The following is a 21,003-nucleotide window of genomic DNA, read 5'->3' on the forward strand; positions in this document are numbered from 1 at the left end:
GTTGAAATCGAGAATAAAGTTATGAAATTGTAAATAATAAACTCTTTATGTTGTATAGCTCCCTCTCAAGGTCAATATATTAGTTTAGCTATAAAACAATGTTTCTTGAAAAAAGATCGATCGATTGGCTATTCCCATTTCGAAATTATATATCACAACTGCATATTCTGAGATTGTCATGGTCGCAACTACTATAGTACGGCCGTAGGCACTATTTGAAATTCATCGAAATTTGCCGGGAGCACCCACCGGTAAACTTTTATATTCAATTTTTCTCGAAAGCAGAAGTGTTTTAGGGGCTAAATTTTCCAGTGCTTATAATAAATCCAGAGGGAAATCCAAATATATCAAAATTGTAAAGAATTACTATCCACCCGATTTTCAAAATTTCAAAAAAACTTTGAATTACCTACATACAAAACCTAAAACATATTAGAGAAGTAAAAAACACCCCCCCCCCATCCCAAGCATGTTCCATTACAGATCAGAGCAAAACTGATTTCTTAAATTTAGATTTTTGCAAAAAGTTTTTAAACTGTTGGATAGCTTAATAGTTAACGGTAGGTCATTGTGCTCACGTGATCCTTTATACACAAACATTTTACGGAAGCATTCATTTTCTTGTGATCGTAGGGAATATGAATAGTCAGCTATGTATTTTACGTAAATCAAAATTAATATATTTGTCAACAATATCAACACTTTTATGAGAAAAATATAGCACAGTATCATTCATAATACGAATTTAGGGTCGCTATTCATAATATGAAATGAGGGTCGCCAATCAAAATTGGAGAAGAGGGTCGCTATTCGCAACACGAAATGAGGGTCGCTACTCATAATATAAGGAGAGGGTCGTTATTCATAATACGAAATGAGGATCGCTATTCATAATAGGAGAAGAGGGTTGCTATTCATAATACGAAATTAGGGTCGCTATTCATGATAGGAGTAGAAGGTCACTATTCATAATACGAAATGAGGGTCGCTATTCATAATATGAAATGAGGGTCGAAATTCATAATAGGAGTAGATGGTCGCTATTCATAATACGAAATGATGGTCGCTACTCATAATAGGAGCAGAGAGTCTTTATTCATGATACTAAATGAGGGCCGCTATTCATAATACGAAATGAGGGTCGCTTATCATAATAGGAGCAGAGGATAGCTATTCATAATACGAAATGAGGGTCGGTATTCATAATAGGATTAGAGGGTCGCTTATAATACGGAATAAGTGAGGGTTGTAATTCATACAAATCAAATAGGCCTAAGCGATACACGACAAACGGACACCGCCAATACTGTGGCGTAGCTGTGGGGGGGGGGGGGGGGGGTGGGACACTTGGCCCTGAATATTTGTCTTTTTTTTTTTAATAGGTTCATTTTTGTATTTGATAATTTTATAGAGACATCCCACGCTCCTGTGGTGACGAAAAATTGAAATGGAACATAACACACATATAATCCTAAATATCATCCTTGTTGGAAATCTTGCCCCACCCCTGCCACGACTGATTTCATCCAGGCTACGCCATTAAGTAGACCAAGCAGGCCCATCATCATAGTTTAAGGACTGACTTTTCTTTTGAAGAAACTAGTAATTGTTTAATATACTTTATAATTATGTTTAGTTTAGGGTTAGGGGGCTCGAACACTTTCGGACCTTGGAAGGTTTTCGCGTCATGTAAAAGCGTACAAAAAGGTAATGCAATCCGAATATGTAACAAACATTTATTGTCTTTTTTCTGTTGAGGATGAGGGCGATGATGGTTGTGATGAGTAAGGAGGTCTGATAAGCTATATATTATATATAGTGCAACAACATTAAAGTAAAAAAAATGCCGTGAGAAATTTGTTTTTGTTTTTATTTTGGGATGGGATATCTAGCCCTCGTAGGAACAATGGGGTAGGATATAATGATAAATACATAACAAACACAGGAAGAAAAAAAATATTTGTAAACATAAATATGCATGCAGGTTCAGAAAACGTTAAACATTAATTAATTCGAGACATGATAAATTCAAAGCAAACACAGAAAATACATGTAATAGTAATTCAAGTCTATGTATACATGCTCCCAAAATACATTAACTTTAGGTAAATAATTTTGTTGAAAGATGGGTACTTAAGTGAACAATGTTCTGATATCAAAAACTTAATTTTCATAAAAAGTGAATTTAGCTTCTTTTGGAATAAAGCTCTTCATATATACAAACACAGCTTTTCTGTCCAGGCAGAAAGACACTTGGGCACGTATATAGCAATTTCAAGTACTTTGATTTGTTTTGAATAACAAAACGACTTATTCCTAATGGTTCCCGAGATTTCATTGAACCATCAGTAAGAGAAAGCTATTCCAGAGCAAAACACCACGAAATGTTTAAAATAAAAGTGATGATTTAAAAAAAAAGTATACACATCATGCTTAATAAACACAATATTAAGTATATGTATATTCAACAACTATCTTTGCATGGCTTTTTTGGTTGTCATGTGATTTTATGGCAAGCCATGCCAAATCGATTGAACAAGGCGACTCGACTGATGCAGGTAATGGCGTAACGTAATTACGCAATGAAATGACGCCTTGCATGCCTCGGGTTTCAGGCACTTGGGTGAAGGGATTGACTTGCTGTAGCATCGCCTTGATCACCCACGGAGAGGCTCATAGTGGTCGACGTTGGCATTTTTGCATTGCGCCTTATCCAGTGGATACCAAACGCCCCAGCAATGATGATGAAAACGGAGGATACACCAGCGAAGGCCAAGGCCCCGATGACGGACGGCCTCACTGTTGTGTCTGTTTGAAAAAAGAAAGAGGAAAGAAATATGACTTGATAGTCATAGATACTACCATATGAAAGCGACGTGACGAACCACTACTATATTATATACGGATTCAATGAATGTTTCCAACGTGACAATATAATTATTCTGGGAGTAACCCTGAACAGCAACCTTTGCTTTTGTTTTCCCTTATCTGTATACCGGTTTACCATGTTCTATCGCTTGTTTTTGTATTATTTTGTAATGTTTGTCTCGTTATGTATGTATTTTTTTGTATATTGTTATGTACGTTATTTGTATTTTGTTTGTTTATACTTGAATGTGGAAAATAAATGGGTACATTAATTAATTACTTAATTAAAATAAATCGTTATCAATACCAATATGTAAGGATGTATAGGTGTAACATAACATGGTTCGAGGTGGAACTGTAATTTATTATATGAAATTACTTTGCTCTTTAACATGTTTAAGGTGGACCTAGTAGAATGTAAGGCCAAGTTTAATTTCAAACGACGTTCGTCTTTGAAAAGGGAGTCCACGCTGATGTTAACTTACTTTTTAAAAGAATCAGAAGTAAAAAACGAGAGAAACCTGTGAGTGAAAGTTGCGATCAATCGATCAAATACGAATTGGCAACTCTATGACGTATTTTGCGAGATCCCATCCCTTTTGCTTCGTATTAAAACAAACTTTAACAAAAAAATAAGGAATTGTTATTTTCCCTCAAGAAGATTGACAATCGTACATGTACCCTAAATGAAATTATTGCAAATATGTTTCTAAACATTCTAACTATGGAAAAATCTATTCGGTCATCAATGATAATGAAAATCTGAGTTAACTTTATGAAATCTTACGTACAGAGCAAATGTAAGAACAACGTAAACATTTAACATATAACCGCCTTCGGCCGTAAGCGGTATGTCCCTTCCAAGAATCTGGCTGATCTGGAATGATTTGTGTAGATAAAGAGTATTTATTGCCACATAAACCTTTTTTTGAAACAGAAACCGTTGGGCTCATTTCAAAAGCTTATTTCAAGGAATATTTCAATTTATCAATAATATTTGATCTTGAAATCTTAACTCTTTAGAGTTAAGATACAATACTTGATCAAACAATTATATCATAGGAGGCACGATAAGGGCGTAGCTAGCTGATTTGGGGCATTTGAGGGGGCACTGAAAGGGCATGTCTTCCCCCTCCCTTTTAAAAAGATCAGAAAAGCGAGAAAAAAAGAAAAACAGGGACGAGGAATGAAGACTCCCGGAACACTTCCCGCACGCTTCGCCTAATCAGTAGCTTTATACATTCGTCTTTTATTTTCTGATGAATACCGGTGCCCCCATTGTTCACGTATCCCATCATAGGGTAGACTCACTCTACGCCTCTGCAGAAGGGGTAAAACCACCTAATACCCCCTTCACATACACGGATTTTTCTTACGAGTCCTTACGAATCGCACAAATTCACGGATCTATCACGGATCCTTACGATTTGGCCACTTTTACGACCAATTTAAGAGTTGTTACGAGTTATTACGAGCTATTTACGGTTTGTTACGGATTATTACGAGTTACTACGATATACTTACGGCAGAATTCCACGATTTGTTACGAGTAGTCACGGATAACTACGAGCAACTTACGTGTTAGTAACGACCTGTTAACGTGTTGTTACGAATAGTTACGAGTATTTACGAGTCCTTTCGATTTTTAACCAAAAAATAATAAATGAAAATGAAATATTCTAATTTGCAGCTTTTATACCTTTTCCCCAAAACGTAAACGATACGTAAGAATACTTAAAGTATACGTATATATTTGTAAAGTACTCGTTACTACACGTAAAGTGCTCGCAATAGCTCGTAACGATCCGTAAAGCCATTGTAACACGACCCGAACGAAAATCGTAAACAACACGTAAGCACTCATAATAATCCGTAAATAATCCGTAAGTAATCCGTAAAAAGTCCGTAAACAAATCATAAACCAACCGAAACAAATCGTTAAAGGCCCGGTCACACAGCCTTTCGCGTCTGTATCGCGGGTATAATTTCTTGATTTTTTTTTGCCCGCGGTTGCCCGTGGTGGAAAATGTGCAAAATTGGCTTACCCGCGGTTTACCCGTGGTATGCCCGCGGAACAGACGCCGGCGACTGTTCCGCGTCCTTATCGCGGGTGAAGCGCGGCGGTACCGCGGCCTACCACGCTTACACGCGGTACACACGCTAATGCACGTGATAACAACGCGGTACAGACGCGGAACAAACGTGCTATGACCGTGCTCCACCCGCGATTACCCGCTAAAATTTCGCGTCCAATTCCGCGTGTAACCACGTCTTAACCGCGGCCGTAGCACGTCCTAGCACGTCCGTTCCGCGTCTGTACCGCGTCTTTACCGCGTGTGTACCACGTGTACCGCCCGCGATTACCCGCGGTCTAAATTTTTGGGCAGCCCAAAACTTTTTCGCGCGGCCAACCGCGTGTGAATTTCTTACCGCGTGTAACGACGGGTAAAGTACGGCTGTATCGCGTCTTTATCGCGACCTCAAAGCGTCCAACAGCGTCTGCTTCACGGGCAGAAATTTTTGGCCGTGATTCGGCCGCGATACGCCCGTGGAGGGCTGTGTGACCGGGCCTTTAAGAAGTCTTTACGAGTCATTTACGGATTCTTGCAAGCAGTTAACGGATGGTAAAGTGTTGATGCGAGCGGTTTACGATACTTACGGATTGTTACGACCTATCTACGAGTTGTTTACGGACAAATAAATCCGTCGACAATCGTAAGAAGATTTTTGACATGTCAAAAAATTGCCTCTCCTTTCACGGATCCTTACGAGTGTCTGCGAGTTGTTGCGAGTTGTGACGAGCTATTTGCGGATACCAGTGAGTTATTTACGGATGCTTGCGATTGACTACGAGTTGGCGATTCGTAAGGACTCGTAAGGAAAATCCGTGTATTTGAAGGGGGTATAAGATAGGCATGGGATTGACAAGGTTAAGGAAAATAACTTACAACATTCGACACCGTTGGCCAGTACGCCGTTCGGACATATACCGTCAGTTGTGTATTGCTCGAAGCAATCGTAAAAGTTCCCTCCCGTTTGGCAAGACAGTTCACTAAATACCATGGGAAAGTTCTTTATCATTGGTACCTGGATTGCCTGGAACAAACAGGAGAATGGTTCTAGATATATTTATTCAAATTATTATTTAACGTCCTTTCTCATTATACACACACCCAAACATACACACTCACACAAACAAAACCCAATATAATTGTGTCAATTATGTCGTTCATCCTGCAAATTGTATCTTTATAATATACATATAGACCTACATGCATTTATGGGGCATATCAATTTATTGTACACCTTCTATTCAGGTATATTGAGACTGGTGCAAGCCCATTTAACAGCTGTAATTAATTGATATTTTTGTATTAACACCTCCCCCCCCCCCTACCCCTCAATGTACTGATCTCATTCATGAGCTGTTTCGGTGAAACCACCATACTAGGCTGACGTATTGCATTCAGCATACCCGGTCGCCACGTGGAGGACCAGCGACCTGAGGCAATACATTTTGCGACTGTTGATATGCAAGGTGCAAAATATATGTATATACATGTATATTTCACACACAAAAATGTCAGTAACAAAGGACAAAATGTATGTGTGTGTGTGGGGGGGGGGGGGGGTAGTCACACCCCAAATAATTATTAATTATGACTAATACACTGACTTTATAAATAAGATCCCACTGAAATAAGGTATTCAGCTTAAATTGGTATTCCTGTCAAGTTATTATCATTGTCATGTTGTTTTCATTTTATGATTCCATTACTATATGTGTTTATGTTACATTGGACTTGAATAATAGAGCAAATTAAATTAAAAAATATATAGGGCCTATATAACCTCCTTCTAGTGAGGCACTTGGACATACCTTGCCTCCATTGCTGTACCCTTGGTTGTTGCATATTAAGTTAGCAGCTTGCTCATCCATGTCACATATGCCTCCCGCTACAAGTATTTCCCGATTTCGATAATAACTTCTCCCTTCCTGAAGAAACAGCACTCGCCCACTCGTATTGCCAGGAGTCGTGGTTGGAGAGATGAGGAAGTCGTCACTCGAGATATAATGGTCGAAATCATTGAGTAATTCGTGGAATTTTGTGGTGGTGATACCTAAATGTGCATGAATTGAGAGAGAGAGAGAGAGAGAGAGAGAGATAGAGAAAGAGATATACCGAAGGAAAGAGACAAAATAAGCGAGGGGAAAGAGAGAAGGAGGGAGAGAGAGAGAGAGGGGGGGAAGGGATGGTGTGAATGTGTGATGTGGGACAGTCAATTGAGAGAGAGAGAGAGGGAGAGAGAGAGAGAGAGAGAGGGGGGCTAGGTGGTTGTTGAATTAAATGGCCATTGTAATAACAGTAGACAAAATATTAAAAAAGCGTAGACCATTTAACAATTCGAAAGAATTGCGCCACATTTGCGACACAGATTTTAATCTTCATAAATGTACAAAAAAGTTTCTAGAAATGAACATGAAGCATTCTTGATTCCTCAGCACGGAGAAAACAATTTGCAATTAATTACACGTTTGTAACCTACCTCCTCGTGCTTCATCCCTCCTCCCCCGCTTATATGTAATTTCAATACCAGGTATCTCTATACTCTACTGGGGCCTCGATTCAATGCTAATCTTTTAACAATGTATTCCCATTTGATGTAAACATGTGAGGACCTGACGCATTACGCATTACGAACTATGCCATTTTCCATTATGGATTACGTCACACGAATTACGCCATTAAGCCAGATGCGTTACGCCATTACGCCATGTGCATTACACAAAAGTACCATGGTAACCATGTTTTTTTGTCCAAATTACCATCCACCGTGGTACCATGATAACCATTGTTAACATACGGTGGATGGTAATTTGGACAAAAAAACAATGGTTACCATGGTACTTTTTTTGTTAGGGGCGCCTATGCAAAACACTTACCACAAGCTACACCGGCATATGTGCTGCAATAAGTTAGATCTTTCTTATACCTACAGGATAACAGGGATTGTTCAGTTCCATTGCAAGCAACATTATTTCCCTCTACAGGGAAGTTCTCGGGTGGTTCCATAGTTGGTACAGAGTCGGTACCGCTGTCATAATATGACCTGCTACCCTCCCACACCATGGCATAGCCGTCGGTAAATCCCAGCTGTCTGCATGTGACCAAAGCATCCAGTGCATCCCACTCTTGGTCACAAAGGTTCTTCCATTCGCCTGCCACGTTGACTTGGACCACCCCTTCTTTGTCCGAAGTTCCCCATACAAGCGAATGGGACCTTCAGCGGCAACTGCAAAAGAACGCATCAACATTAAACACACAACAACTATAAGGTCATCATAAGTTATTTTCATGTAGCTTGTCCATGTCGAGTTGGTTTGATAGGGCTTAAAAGTCAAAATTTAAAAGAACAGCGAACCCTTTATAGTCCCTCCAGAAAATAATCCAACCTGCCTTTCAAGTACAATCTTCTGTCAATATTGTACTGACTGTTATGGCAATCAAACCTTTGTAATAATTTGTATCGATTAAAAAGGAAAAAAAGAGAATGATGGCGAGATTTTAAAATAAATTGGACAAAAGAGGAAAGTTATGAATATTTGTATTAGAGAAAATGTATGCGAATCTCAAATCGCCCATTTGATCAGTGGACGTATTCAACTCTCCCGTTCTTTGAATGCTAGAATATCATTTACTTATGTTTTTTCTCTGATTTTAAGCATCTTGTTCCCTGGGGCAATTCTCAAATTATATTATGAACAGCATTGGTATTAGAAAAAAAAGATCCTGAAATTCTAGTCAGTTTGTATTTTGGAACCAATGAGAGATTTGTACGGTAGCCTAGTACATCATGCACATGACGTGATATTATCATTTCATCAATGTCTGCAAAACTAACACCAACCTGCCTCTGTTATGTTTCTGCTTTCTATTAGCAAAAGTGTTTACTATAATTACGGTTGGATTTTCAATTTGATCAACGACAACTATACGACATACAAAACAGTTGTACACATTCTAGTTCATAGCCAAATACACACAAATAACACAAACGCATTATGCAACACGTACCTGTACCCCAACACATTGCGAGAAAGATTACTGTTTGCAGCATGCTATATGTCGTTAACGCCATGTTGATGATCTAGCGTGCATTTACCAAACATTCTTACTTGTACGTTTATTATACGTGTCCTGACATTATAATATTGCAATACTGAACAATGCAATTGAGGAAACGTTCGACAAATACTATTTTTATCCAAATTCTATAGATTTTCCACGGTTGAATGATCTTAGTGGGTAGCGGTGATTATGTCAACTATCATGCATAGTGCTAGCTATACTGCGTGTTGTTTTCAATGGAGGTTAGGAGTTAGTGTATTTATCACGTGCAAATAGGGACTTTTAGATTTACACGACGAGAGCGTGGACTGGAGCGTGTGACATTTTGTTAAGGCACTGGGCCGTGCCCGGCAGTGCCTTATAAGTACGTCACATTATGTCACACGTGGCGGTCCACGTTCTCGTCATGTAAAAACTAAAAGTCCCTAATTTAGACGCTGCTATTGCCATTGGTACACATCCACGCTTCTCAGTCTTATATATTCTATTCGCTATTCATAAGGACCGCTATTCCTAAGGACCGCTATTCATAATGTGGAACTTCCCATACCTGCAGGTCCGATATTCATAATCGTAGAAGAGGGTCACTATTCATGAAGAAATAAGGTTCGTAAATCATAAGGACCGCTATTCTAATAAAAATGATCTTAAACTCAATAGTAAGAAAACTGAGGTTCTACATTTCACCAGCAAATTCAGGAAAAGTAACCAGATGGATGGCATAGAAATAGACAATATCCTTATCAAATGTGTCGATGCCGCTAGAAATCTTGGCGTGCAGCTAGACAAAAATCTTACAATGAAAGCTCAAGTCAATAATGTATGTAAAACCAGTTCGTTTGCTCTGCACAAAATTGGAAAAATCCGCCAATTCCTAACCAAAGAAGCTACTATGCAGCTGGTTCATGCCCTGGTTATATCTCGCATAGATTTTTGCAATAGTCTACTATATTCTCTTCCTGGTGTTCACACCAATAAATTACAAAGAATCCAAAACTCAGCAGCCAGACTAATCACTAGAACTAAACGCAGAGAACATATAACACCCATACTTAAACAATTGCACTGGCTGCCAGTTAAGTCCCGTATTAATTATTAGATCCTTTTACTGACATATAAATGCCTAAACGGTACAGCCCCGTCTTACCTGCAAGATCTCATTCTACAATATACCCCTAAAAGAAACTTAAGATCAAATAGTAAATCCCTCCTGGTAGCTCAAAGCACTCAAACAAAATATTATGGCACTCGCTCTTTCAGAAATTCTTCGGCCGAATAGTGGAACAGCTTGCCTGATACTGTCAAACAGGCAAGCACAACAGAATCATTTAAAACTCTGTTGAAGACCTATCTTTTTGTAAATTGTTAATTTTGTTCCAGCTGTTTAGTGACTTCTTTGGTTATAGTATCATGTACATATTTAATATTTAATTTAATCTTCATTTAATTTTCATGTTTTTTCAAGTTTAAATTTGTATTACCTGAATTTACAATGTATTACATGTAAGCTATGTAGGAATCGTGTATCATTATTGTTGTTTGTAATTAATTATTTTCATGTATCAGGCATAAATGTTCATTTCTATTCCGCCCTTTTCCTTCTTTTCTAAGCGCATAGGGACTTTCTTTGTGTGAGTGATATGCGCTATACAAATAACGTTCATTATTATTATTATTATTATTCATAACGTAAGATGAGGGTAGCTATTCATAATTCATGTTAAGGGTCATTAATCATAAGGACCGCTATTCATAATATGAAATCAGGGTCGCTATTCATAATACGACAAGAGGGTCGCTATTCATAATGCGAAATGAGGATCACTATTCATAATAGGAGTATTGGTATTGGTATTTATTTTCCATATCACAATATCAAAAACAATACAAAGAAAATGCATGCACATAGTAAAATTAATAGTTTAGTGAATGGCTGGATAACCCATTCAGCTGTGTTAGTATAACAAAACTGTTCTTTCCTGGGGTCCAGGAATTAAGATATCAACATTTATTATACAATATACAATACAACATAAAATAATATAATTTTAAAGGCTGAGATTGTCATGGTCGCAACTACTATAGTACGGCCGTAGGCGCTATTTGAAATTCATCAAAATTTACCGGGAGCACCGGTAAATTTTTATATTCAATTTTTCTCGAAAGCAGAAGTGTTTTAGGAGCTAAATTTTCTAGTGCTTATAATACATCCAGAGGGAATCCAAATATATCAAAATTGTAAAGAATCACTATCCACCCGATTTTCAAAATTTCTCAAAACTTTGAATTACCTACATTATAAAACCTAAAACATATTAGAGAAGTAAAAACACCCCCCCCCCCCCATCCCAAGCATGTTCCATTACAGACCAGAGCAAAACTGATTTTTTTTTTTTTTAAATTTAGATTTTTGCAAAAAGTTTTTAAACTGTTGGATAGCTTTATAGTTAACGGTAGGTCATTGTGCTCACGTGATCCTTTAAAAACAAACATTTTACGTAAGCATTCACTCTTTGGTTTGGGGAGTTTAATATTTTCTTGTGATCGTAGGGAATATGAATAGTCAGCTATGTATTTTACGTAAATCAAAATTAATATATTTGTCAACAATATCAACACTTTTATGAGAAAAATATAGCACAGCATCATCTGCATATAGATACAATTTACAAGTTTTTACTTGTTTCACCAGATCATTTATATAATAAATAGGGCCAAGTATGGAACATTGAGGAATTCCATAATCTATATCTAAAATATTTGATGTAGCAGAACCAATACAGGTACAAATCTTATGGTTATACAAGTAACTCTCGAACCAAGGTAATGTGTCCCTCGAAACATCAATGCTGAACAGTTTTTAAGCAAGTATTTGAACGTCCATAGTGTCAAACGCCTTTTTCGAATCGATAAACACATCACCAATATAAAGGCCTTCATCCAATGCTTGCAACCAATCATCGGTGACTTTCAATAAAGATGTTACAGTCGAATGCTTTTGCCTGAAACCCGATTGCAGGGCGCAGAGTACATAGTTTTCTTTCATATACGATTTCAGTTGATTGCATACTAATCTTTTCAGAATTTTTGAGACGGATGGCAAAGTGGATAGTGGTCTAAAATAAGAAGGATCATCTTTGTTTCCTGATTTAAATAATGATATCACTTTAATAGCAGTTTTAAATTGATGTGATAGTGGTGGTTATTTTACCTAACAGCTAAGGAAGCAATAAATGCTTGTTAGTAAGCAACCAGAAGACCAACGGCTTGAGGTCCTCTCCGAGGGACCTGGTAATGAGGATTAATGCCTTACCAAATAGCACTAGCGCATCGACTTGGTTTCGAACCCAGGTCACCAGATTACGAGACCACTGCTCTACCGACTGAGCTATCGCGCCTCCTCGAAATTAGTTAGGATAAACACAGTCTAGTAGTGATTTATTAAACAAATATGTTAGAGATGGAATTATAACAGGAGCCGACCGAGTAGGGGTCGCTAGTCATAATTCGAAATGAGGGCCGCCAATCAAAATAGGAGAAGAGGGTCACTTTTCATATTATGAGGAGAGGGTCACTATTCATAATACGAATTTAGGGTCGCTATTCATAATATGAAATGAGGATCGCCAATCAAAATTGGAGAAGAGGGTCGCTATTCGCAATACGAAATGAGGGTCGCTACTCATAATAGGAGTAGAGAGGCTTTATTCGTAACACGAAATGAGGGTCGCTATTCATAATATAAGGAGAGGGTCGTTATTCATAATACGAAATGAGGGTCGCTATTCATGATAGGAGAAGAGGGTTGCTATTCATAATACGAAATTAGGGTCGCTATTCATGATAGGAGTAGAAGGTCACTATTCATAATACGAAATGAGGGTCGCTATTCATAATAGGAGAAGAGAGTCGCTATTCATAATGTGAAATGAGGGTCGCTATTCATAATAGGAGTAGATGGTCGCTATTCATAATACGAAATGGGGGTCGCTACTCATAATAGGAGCAGAGAGTCTTTATTCATGATACGAAATGAGGGTCGCTATTCATAATACGAAATGAGGGTCGCTTATCATAATAGGAGCAGAGGATAGCTACTCATAATACGAAATGAGGGTCGCTATTCGTAATAGGAGAAGAGAGTCGCTATTCATAATATGAAATGAGGGTCGCTATTCATAATAGGAGTAGATGGTCGCTATTCATAATACGAAATGGGGGTCGCTACTCATAATAGGAGCAGGGAGTCTTTATTCATGATACGAAATGAGGGTCGCTATTCATAATACGAAATGAGGGTCGCTTATCATAATAGGAGCAGAGGATAGCTACTCATAATACGAAATGAGGGTCGCTATTCATAATAGGATTAGAGGGTCGCTTATAATACGGAATAAGTGAGGGTTGTAATTCATACAAATTAAATAGGCCTAAGCAATACACGACAAACGGACACCCCCAAGACTGTGGCGTAGCTGTGGGGGGGGGGGTGGGACACTTGGCCCTGAATATTTGTCTTTTTTTAAAAAATAGGTTCATTTTTATATTTGATAATTTTATAGAGACATCCCACGCTCCTGTGGTGACGAAAAATTGAAATGAAACATAACACACATATAATCCTAAATATCATCCTTGTTGGAAATCTTGCCCCACCCCTGCCACGACTGATTTCATCAAGGCTACGTCATTAAGTAGACCAAGCAGGCCCATCATCATAGTTTAAGGACTGATTTTGCTATTGAAGAAACTAGTAATTGTTTAATATACTTTATAATTATGTTTAGTTTAGGGGGGAAGGGGGCTCGAACACTTTCGGATCTTGGAGGGTTTTCGCGTCATGTAAAAGCGTACAAAAAGGTAATGCAATCCGAATATGTAACAAACATTTATTGTCTTTTTTCTGTTGAGGATGAGGGCGATGATGGTTGTGATGAGTAAGGAGGTCTGATAAGGAATATATAGTGCAACAACATTAAAGTAAAAAATGCCGTGAGAAATTTGTTTTTGTTTTTATTTTGGGATGGGATATCTAGCCCTCGTAGGAACAATGGGGTAGTATATAATGATAAATACAGAACAAACACAGGAAGAAAAAAAAATATTTGTAAACATAAATATGCATGCAGGTTCAGAAAAAGTTAAACATTAATTAATTCGAGACATGACAAATTCAAAGCAAACACAGAAAATACATGTAATAGTAATTCAAGTCTATGTATACATGCTCCCAAAATGCATTAACTTTAGGTAAATAATTTTGTTGAAAGATGGGTACTTAAGTGAACAATGTTCTGATATCAAAAACTTAATTTTCATAAAAAGTGAATTTAGCTCCTTTTGGAATTAAGCTCTTCATATAAACAAACACAGCTTTTCTGTCCAGGCAGAAAGACACTTGGGCACGTATATAGCAATTTCAAGTACTTTGATTTGTTTTGAATAACAAAACGACTTATTCCTAATGGTTCCCGAGATTTCACTGAACCATCAGTAAGAGAAAGCTATTCCAGAGCAAAACACCATGAAATGTTTAGAATAAAAGTGATGATTTAAAAAAAAAGTATACACATCATGCTTAATAAACACAATATTAAGTATATGTATATTCAACAACTATCTTTGCATGGCTTTTTTGGTTGTCATGTGATTTTATGGCAAGCCATGCCAAATCGATTGAACAAGGCGACTCGACTGATGCAGGTAATGGCGTAACTTAATTACGCAATGAAATGACGCCTTGCATGCCTCGGGTTTCAGGCACTTGGGTGAAGGGATTGACTTGCTGTAGCATCGCCTTGATCACCCACGGAGAGGCTCATAGTGGTCGACGTTGGCATTTTTGCATTGCGCCTTATCCAGTGGATACCAAACGCCCCAGCAATGATGATGAAAACGGAGGATACACCAGCGAAGGCCAAGGCCCCGATGACGGACGGCCTCACTGTTGTGTCTGTTTGAAAAAAAGAAAGAGGAAAGAAATATGACTTGATAGTCATAGATACTACCATATGAAAGCGACGTGACGAACCACTACTATATTATATACGGATTCAATGAATGTTTCCAACGTGACAATATAATTATTCTGGGAGTAACCCTGAACAGCAACCTTTGCTTTTGTTTTCCCTTATCTGTATACCGGTTTACCATGTTCTATCGCTTGTTTTTGTATTATTTTGTAATGTTTGTCTCGTTATGTATGTATTTCTTTGTATATTGTTATGTACGTTATTCGTATTTTGTTTGTTTATACTTGAATGTGGAAAATAAATGGGTACATTAATTAATTACTTAATTAAAATAAATCGTTATCAATACCAATATGTAAGGATGTATAGGTGTAACATAACATGGTTCGGGTTGGAACTGTAATTTATTATATGAAATTACTTTGCTCTTTAACATGTTTAAGGTGGACCTAGTAGAATGTAAGGCCAAGTTTAATTTCAAACGACGTTCGTCTTTGAAAAGGGAGTCCACGCTGATGTTAACTTACTTTTTAAAAGAATCAGAAGTGAAAAACGAGAGAAACCTGTGAGTGAAAGTTGCGATCAATCGATCAAATACGAATTGGCAACTCTATGACGTATTTTGCGAGATCCCATCCCTTTTGCAGGAGGCACGATAAGGGCATAGCTAGCTGATTTGGGGCATTTGAGGGGGCACTGAAAGGGCATGCCTTCACCCTCCCTTTTAAAAAGATCAGAAAAGCGAGAAGAAAAGAAAAACAGGGACGAGGAATGAAGACTCCCGGAACACTCCCCGCACGCTCCGCGTAATCAGTAGCTTTATACATTCGCCTTTTATTTTCTGATGAATGCCGGTGCCCCCATTGTTCACGTATCCCATCATAGGGTAGACTCACTCTACGCCTCTGCAGAAGGGGTTAAACCACCTAATACCCCCTTCACATACACGGATTTTTCTTACGAGTCCTTACGGATCGCACAAATTCACGGATCTACCACGGATCCTTACGATTTGGCCTCTTTTACGACCGATTTAAGAGTTGTTACGAGTTATTACGAGCTATTTACGGTTTGTTACGGATTATTACGAGTTACTACGATATACTTACGGCAGAATTCCACGATTTGTTACGAGTAGTCACGGATAACTACGAGCAACTTACGTGTTAGTAACGACCTGTTAACGTGTTGTTACGAATAGTTAGAGTATTTACGAGTCCTTTCGATTTTTAACCAAAAAATAACAAATGAAAATGAAATATTCTAATTTGCAGCTTTTATACCTTTTCCCAAAAACGTAAACGATACGTAAGAATACTTAAAGTATACGTATATATTTGTAAAGTACTCGTTACTACACGTAAATTGCTCGCAATAGCTCGTAACAATCCGTAAAGCCATTGTAACACGACCCGAATGAAGATTGTAAACAACATGTAAGCACTCATATTAATCCGTAAATAATCCGTAAGTAATCCGTAAAAAGTCCGTAAACAAATCATAAACCAACCGAAACAAATCGTTAAAGAAGTCTTTACGAGTCATTTACGGATTCTTGCGAGCAGTTAACGGATGGTAAAGTGTTGATGCGAGCGTTTTACGATACTTACGGATTGTTACGACCTATTCACGAGTTGTTGACAAATAAATCCGTCGACAATCGTAAGAAGATTTTTGACATGTCAAAAATAATTGCCTCTCCTTTCACGGATCCTTACGAGTGTCTGCGAGTTGTTGCGAGTTGTGACGAGCTATTTGCGGATACCAGCGAGTTATTTACGGATGCTTGCGATGGACTACGAGTTGGCGATCCGTAAGGACTCGTAAGGAAAATCCGTGTATGTGAAGGGGGTATAAGATAGGCATGGGTTTGACAAGGTTAAGGAAAATAACTTACAACACTCGACACCGTTGGCCAGTACGCCGTTCGGACATATACCGTCAGTTGTGTATTCCTCGTAGCAATCGTAAAAGTTAAATCCCGTTTTGCAAGACAGTTCACTAAATACCATGGGAAAGTTCTTTATCATTGGTACCTGGATTGCCTGGAACAAACAGGAGAATGGTTTTAAAGATATTTATTCACATTATTATTTAACGTCCTTTCTCATTATACACACACCCAAACATACACACTCACACAAACAAAACCCAATATAATTGTGTCAATTATGTCGTTCATCCTGCAAATTGTATCTTTATAATATACATATAGACCTACATGCGTTTATGGGGCATATCAATTTATTGTACACCTTTTATTCAGGTATATTGAGACTGGTGCAAGCCCATTTAACAGCTGTAATTAATTGATATTTTTGTATTAACACCTCCCCCCCCCCCCCCCCAACGTACTGATCTCATTCATGAGCTGTTTTGGTGAAACCACCATACTAGGCTGAGGTATTACATTCAGCATACCTGGTCGCCACGTGGATGACCAGTGACCTGAGGCAATACATTTTGCGACTGTTGATGTGCAAGGTGCAAAATATATGTATATACATGTATATTTCACACACAAAAATGTCAGTAACAAAGGACAAAATATGTGTGGGTGGAGGTGGGGGGGGGGGGATGGTCGTCACACCCCAAATAATTATAAATTATGACTACTACTGCCTTTACAAATAAGATCCCACTAAAATAAGGTATTCAGCTTAAATTGGTATTCCTGTCAAGTTATTATCATCATTAATATGTTGTTTTCATTCGTTGATACCATGTTATTCTACATTGAACTTGAATATTAAATAGAGCAAATGAATTAACAATATAACCTCCTTCTAGTGAAGCCCCTAAACATACCTTGCCTCCATTGCTGTACCCGTGGCTGTTGCATATTAAGCTAGCAGTTTGCTCGTCTATGTTACATATACCTCCCGCTACACGTATTTGCGTATAAATACTACTCCCTGCCTCAAGAAACAGCACTCGCCCACTCGTATTGTCAGGAGTCGTGGTTGGAGAGATGAGGAAGGTGTCACCCGAGATATAATAGTGGGAATGAGTTAGTAATTCGTGGAACTTTGTTGTGGTGATACCTAAATGTGCATGAGTTGAGAGAGAGAGAGAGAAAGAGATACAGAAGGAAGGAAAAAATAAGCGAAGGAGGGAAAGAGAGAAGGAGGGAGAGAGAGAGAGAGAGAGAGAATGGGGGGGGGGGGGTGGTAGGTGGTTGTTGAATGAATGGCCATTGTAATAACAGTTGACAAAAGAAAAGAAAAAGCGTAGACCATTTAGCAATTCGAAAGAATTGCGCCACAATTGCGACAGAGATTTTAATCTTCATAAATGTTTTAAAAAGTTTCTAGAAATGAAACATGAAACACTCTCGACTCCTCAGCAGGAAGAAAACAATTTGCAATATGTACACGTTTGTAACCTACTTTCTCGCGCTTCATCCCTCCTTCCCCGCTTATATGTAATTTCAATACCAGGTATCTCTATACACTACTGGGGCCTCGATTCAATGCTAATCTTTGAACAATGTATTCCCATTTGATGTAAACATGTGAAGACCTGACGCATTACGCATTACGAATTATGCCATTTTCCATTACGGATTATGCCACATGAATTACGCCATTACGCCATATACGTTACACCTTCACGCCATGGTAACCATGGTTTTCTGGTCCAAATTACCATCCACCATGGTTATCATGGTACCAAAACAATGAAATATATTGTTTGATGACCTAATGTATTTCATTGTTTTGGTACCATGATAACCATGGTTACCATGGTGGATTGTAATTTGCACAAAAAACATGGTTACCATGGTACTCCTTTGCAAGGGATTACACCATTACGCCATATGCAAAACACTTACCACAAGCTACACTGGCAAAGTTGCTGCAATAAGGTATATCTTTCTTGTACCTACAGGATAACAGGGATTGTTCAGTTCCATTGCAAGCAACATTATTTTTCTCTACAGGGAAGTTCTCGGGTGGTTCCATAGTTGGTACAGAGTCGGTACCGCTGTCATAATATGACCTGCTACCCTCCCACACCATGGCATAGCCGTCGGTAAATCCCAGCTGTCTGCATGTGACCAAAGCATCCAGTGCATCCCACTCTTGGTCACAAAGGTTCTTCCATTCGCCTGCCACGTTGACTTGGACCACCCCTTCTTTGTCCGAAGTTCCCCCATACAAGCGAATGGGACCTTCAGCGGCAACTGCATAGGAACGCAACAACACCAAACACACAACAACAATAAGGTCATCATAAGTTATGTTCATGTAGCTTGTCCATGTGGAGTTGGTTTGATAGGGCTAAAAGTCAAAATTTAAAAGAACATCGAACCCTTTATAGTCCCTCCAGAAAATAATCTAACCTGCCTTTAAATTACAATTTTTCTGTCAATATTGTACTGATTATTAGGACAATCAAACCTTTGTAATAATTTGTATCGATTAAAAAGGAAAAAAAGAGAATCATGGCGAGAGTTTGAAATAAATTGGACAAAAGAGGAAAGTTATGAATATTTGTATTAGAGAAAATGTATGCGAATCTCAAATCGCCCATTTGATCAGTGGACGTATTCAACTCTCCCGTTCTTTGGATGCTAGAATATCATTTACTTATGTTTTTTCTCTGATTTTAAGCATCTTGTCCCCTGGGGCAATTCTCAAATTATATTTTGAATAGCATTGGTCCTAGAAAGAAAAAAAGATCCTGAAATTCTAGTCAGTTTGTATTTTGGAACGAATGAGAGAGTTGTACGGTAGCCTAGTACATCATACACAGGACGTGGTATTACCATTTCAGCCGATTTATAATTTCCATTATAGAGGGCATGGGCTTATAGTCATTACGACATTCTAAAATTCATAATATTTTTTATTTTGATGCGATTTCTGCAAAACTAACACCGATCTGCCTCTCATATGTTTATGCTTACTATTAGCAGAACTATTTGCTATAATAATGGTTGGATTTCAATTTAATCAACGACAACTACTGTACGACATACAAAAACAATCACATTCTAGTTCATAGCCAAGCACACACAAATAACACAAACGCATCATGCAACACGTACCTGTACCCCAAAACATTGCGAGAAAGATTACTGTTTGCAGCATGCTATATGTCGTTAACGCCATGTTGGTGATCTAACATGCATTTACCAAACATTTTTACTTGTACGGTTATTATACGTGTCCTGACATTATAATATTGCAATACAATTGAGGAAACGTTCGACAAATACTATTCTCGATGGGTTGCGGTGATTACGTCAACTATCATGCATAGTGCTAGCTATACTGCGTGTTGTTTTCAATGGAGGTTAGGGTTTTTTGGGTTTTTATCACGTGCAAAGATGTCACCAGGCGCTACTATTGCCATTGGTACATATACATGTTTATCTTATACATTATTATATACATATATTTATATATGGCTGAATATACGTAAATAAACACACATTACAAAGGACAATCAAATCCAACAATCATTTGCCGATAATCGTATATCTCAGTCGCACCAACGAGAGCGACCCCAGTCCGACTACAGACCGAACCAAAAATATACATTACCCCAAATAGCAAAAAATCACTCGTTGTGGAGTCGGTGTGGAGGCGGTGTGAAGTCGGTGTGGAGTCGGTGTGAAGTCGGCGTGGAGTCTGCGTGGAGTCGGCGTGGAGTCGGTGTGAAGTCGGTTTGGCGGTGTGACTGAAGCATTATTCAAAACTGTCAGCCAGTTAAAAAAATCTTGACATTACTCTTATTTAATTACATTGCAAGGAAAACAATCTCTCCCAAGTTCGCAGTAGTTCCTTTCTGGTCATTCTCCCATGGAATCTGCCGTTTTGATAAAAGTAGTGATATCAGAGTAGTTCAAGTTCATTGACCTGCATAAGAATTGATTAGGTATTGCACAATCACTGGGTATCGTACATCATGTTTTTTCTGCATCTCGATTGGGTGATTTCTTGAGCTGTTACACGAACGTCTTTTGTCACTCTTTTTAATAATTGGTTGAGCTTTATTGGACCAAGCTACAACTTATGAGATTT

At 38.2% G+C, this 21,003-nt stretch overlaps 2 protein-coding genes across 3 annotated transcripts in view; both read right to left on the minus strand.

Moving 5' to 3' along the window:
- Nucleotides 1–9,177, minus strand: part of LOC105445639 — a 21,295-nt gene extending 12,118 nt beyond the window's left edge. The window contains exons 1-5 of one of the 2 annotated variants that reach the window (XM_030976501.1): nucleotides 8,946–9,177; nucleotides 7,814–8,163; nucleotides 6,749–6,990; nucleotides 5,817–5,964; nucleotides 1,361–2,808 (exon numbers count right to left, since the gene is read on the minus strand). In XM_030976501.1, the coding sequence (XP_030832361.1) occupies nucleotides 2,612–2,808; nucleotides 5,817–5,964; nucleotides 6,749–6,990; nucleotides 7,814–8,000 (774 nt within the window). In that variant the 5' untranslated portion in view covers nucleotides 8,001–8,163; nucleotides 8,946–9,177 and the 3' untranslated portion in view covers nucleotides 1,361–2,611. Of the gene's footprint in view, nucleotides 1–1,360; nucleotides 2,809–5,816; nucleotides 5,965–6,748; nucleotides 6,991–7,813; nucleotides 8,164–8,945 lie in introns of those variants that run through there. The other variant, XM_030976503.1, reaches the window with a different exon arrangement.
- Nucleotides 9,178–13,529: 4,352 nt separating this feature from the next.
- On the minus strand, nucleotides 13,530–20,232 carry LOC105447312 (deleted in malignant brain tumors 1 protein-like). The gene is made up of 5 exons (XM_030976505.1): nucleotides 20,025–20,232; nucleotides 18,807–19,157; nucleotides 17,780–18,015; nucleotides 16,869–17,016; nucleotides 13,530–14,952 (listed from the first exon to the last, which is right to left on the minus strand). Exons 1-5 carry the CDS (start codon nucleotides 20,086–20,088, stop codon nucleotides 14,756–14,758), a joined length of 996 nt encoding a protein of 331 aa, XP_030832365.1. The 5' UTR covers nucleotides 20,089–20,232; the 3' UTR covers nucleotides 13,530–14,755.
- Between the last annotated feature and the right edge of the window lie 771 nt (nucleotides 20,233–21,003).

The sequence above is a fragment of the Strongylocentrotus purpuratus genome, unplaced genomic scaffold (genome assembly GCF_000002235.5).
Source record: "Strongylocentrotus purpuratus isolate Spur 01 unplaced genomic scaffold, Spur_5.0 spur5_scaffold_9, whole genome shotgun sequence".
Classification (NCBI taxonomy): domain Eukaryota; kingdom Metazoa; phylum Echinodermata; class Echinoidea; order Camarodonta; family Strongylocentrotidae; genus Strongylocentrotus; species Strongylocentrotus purpuratus.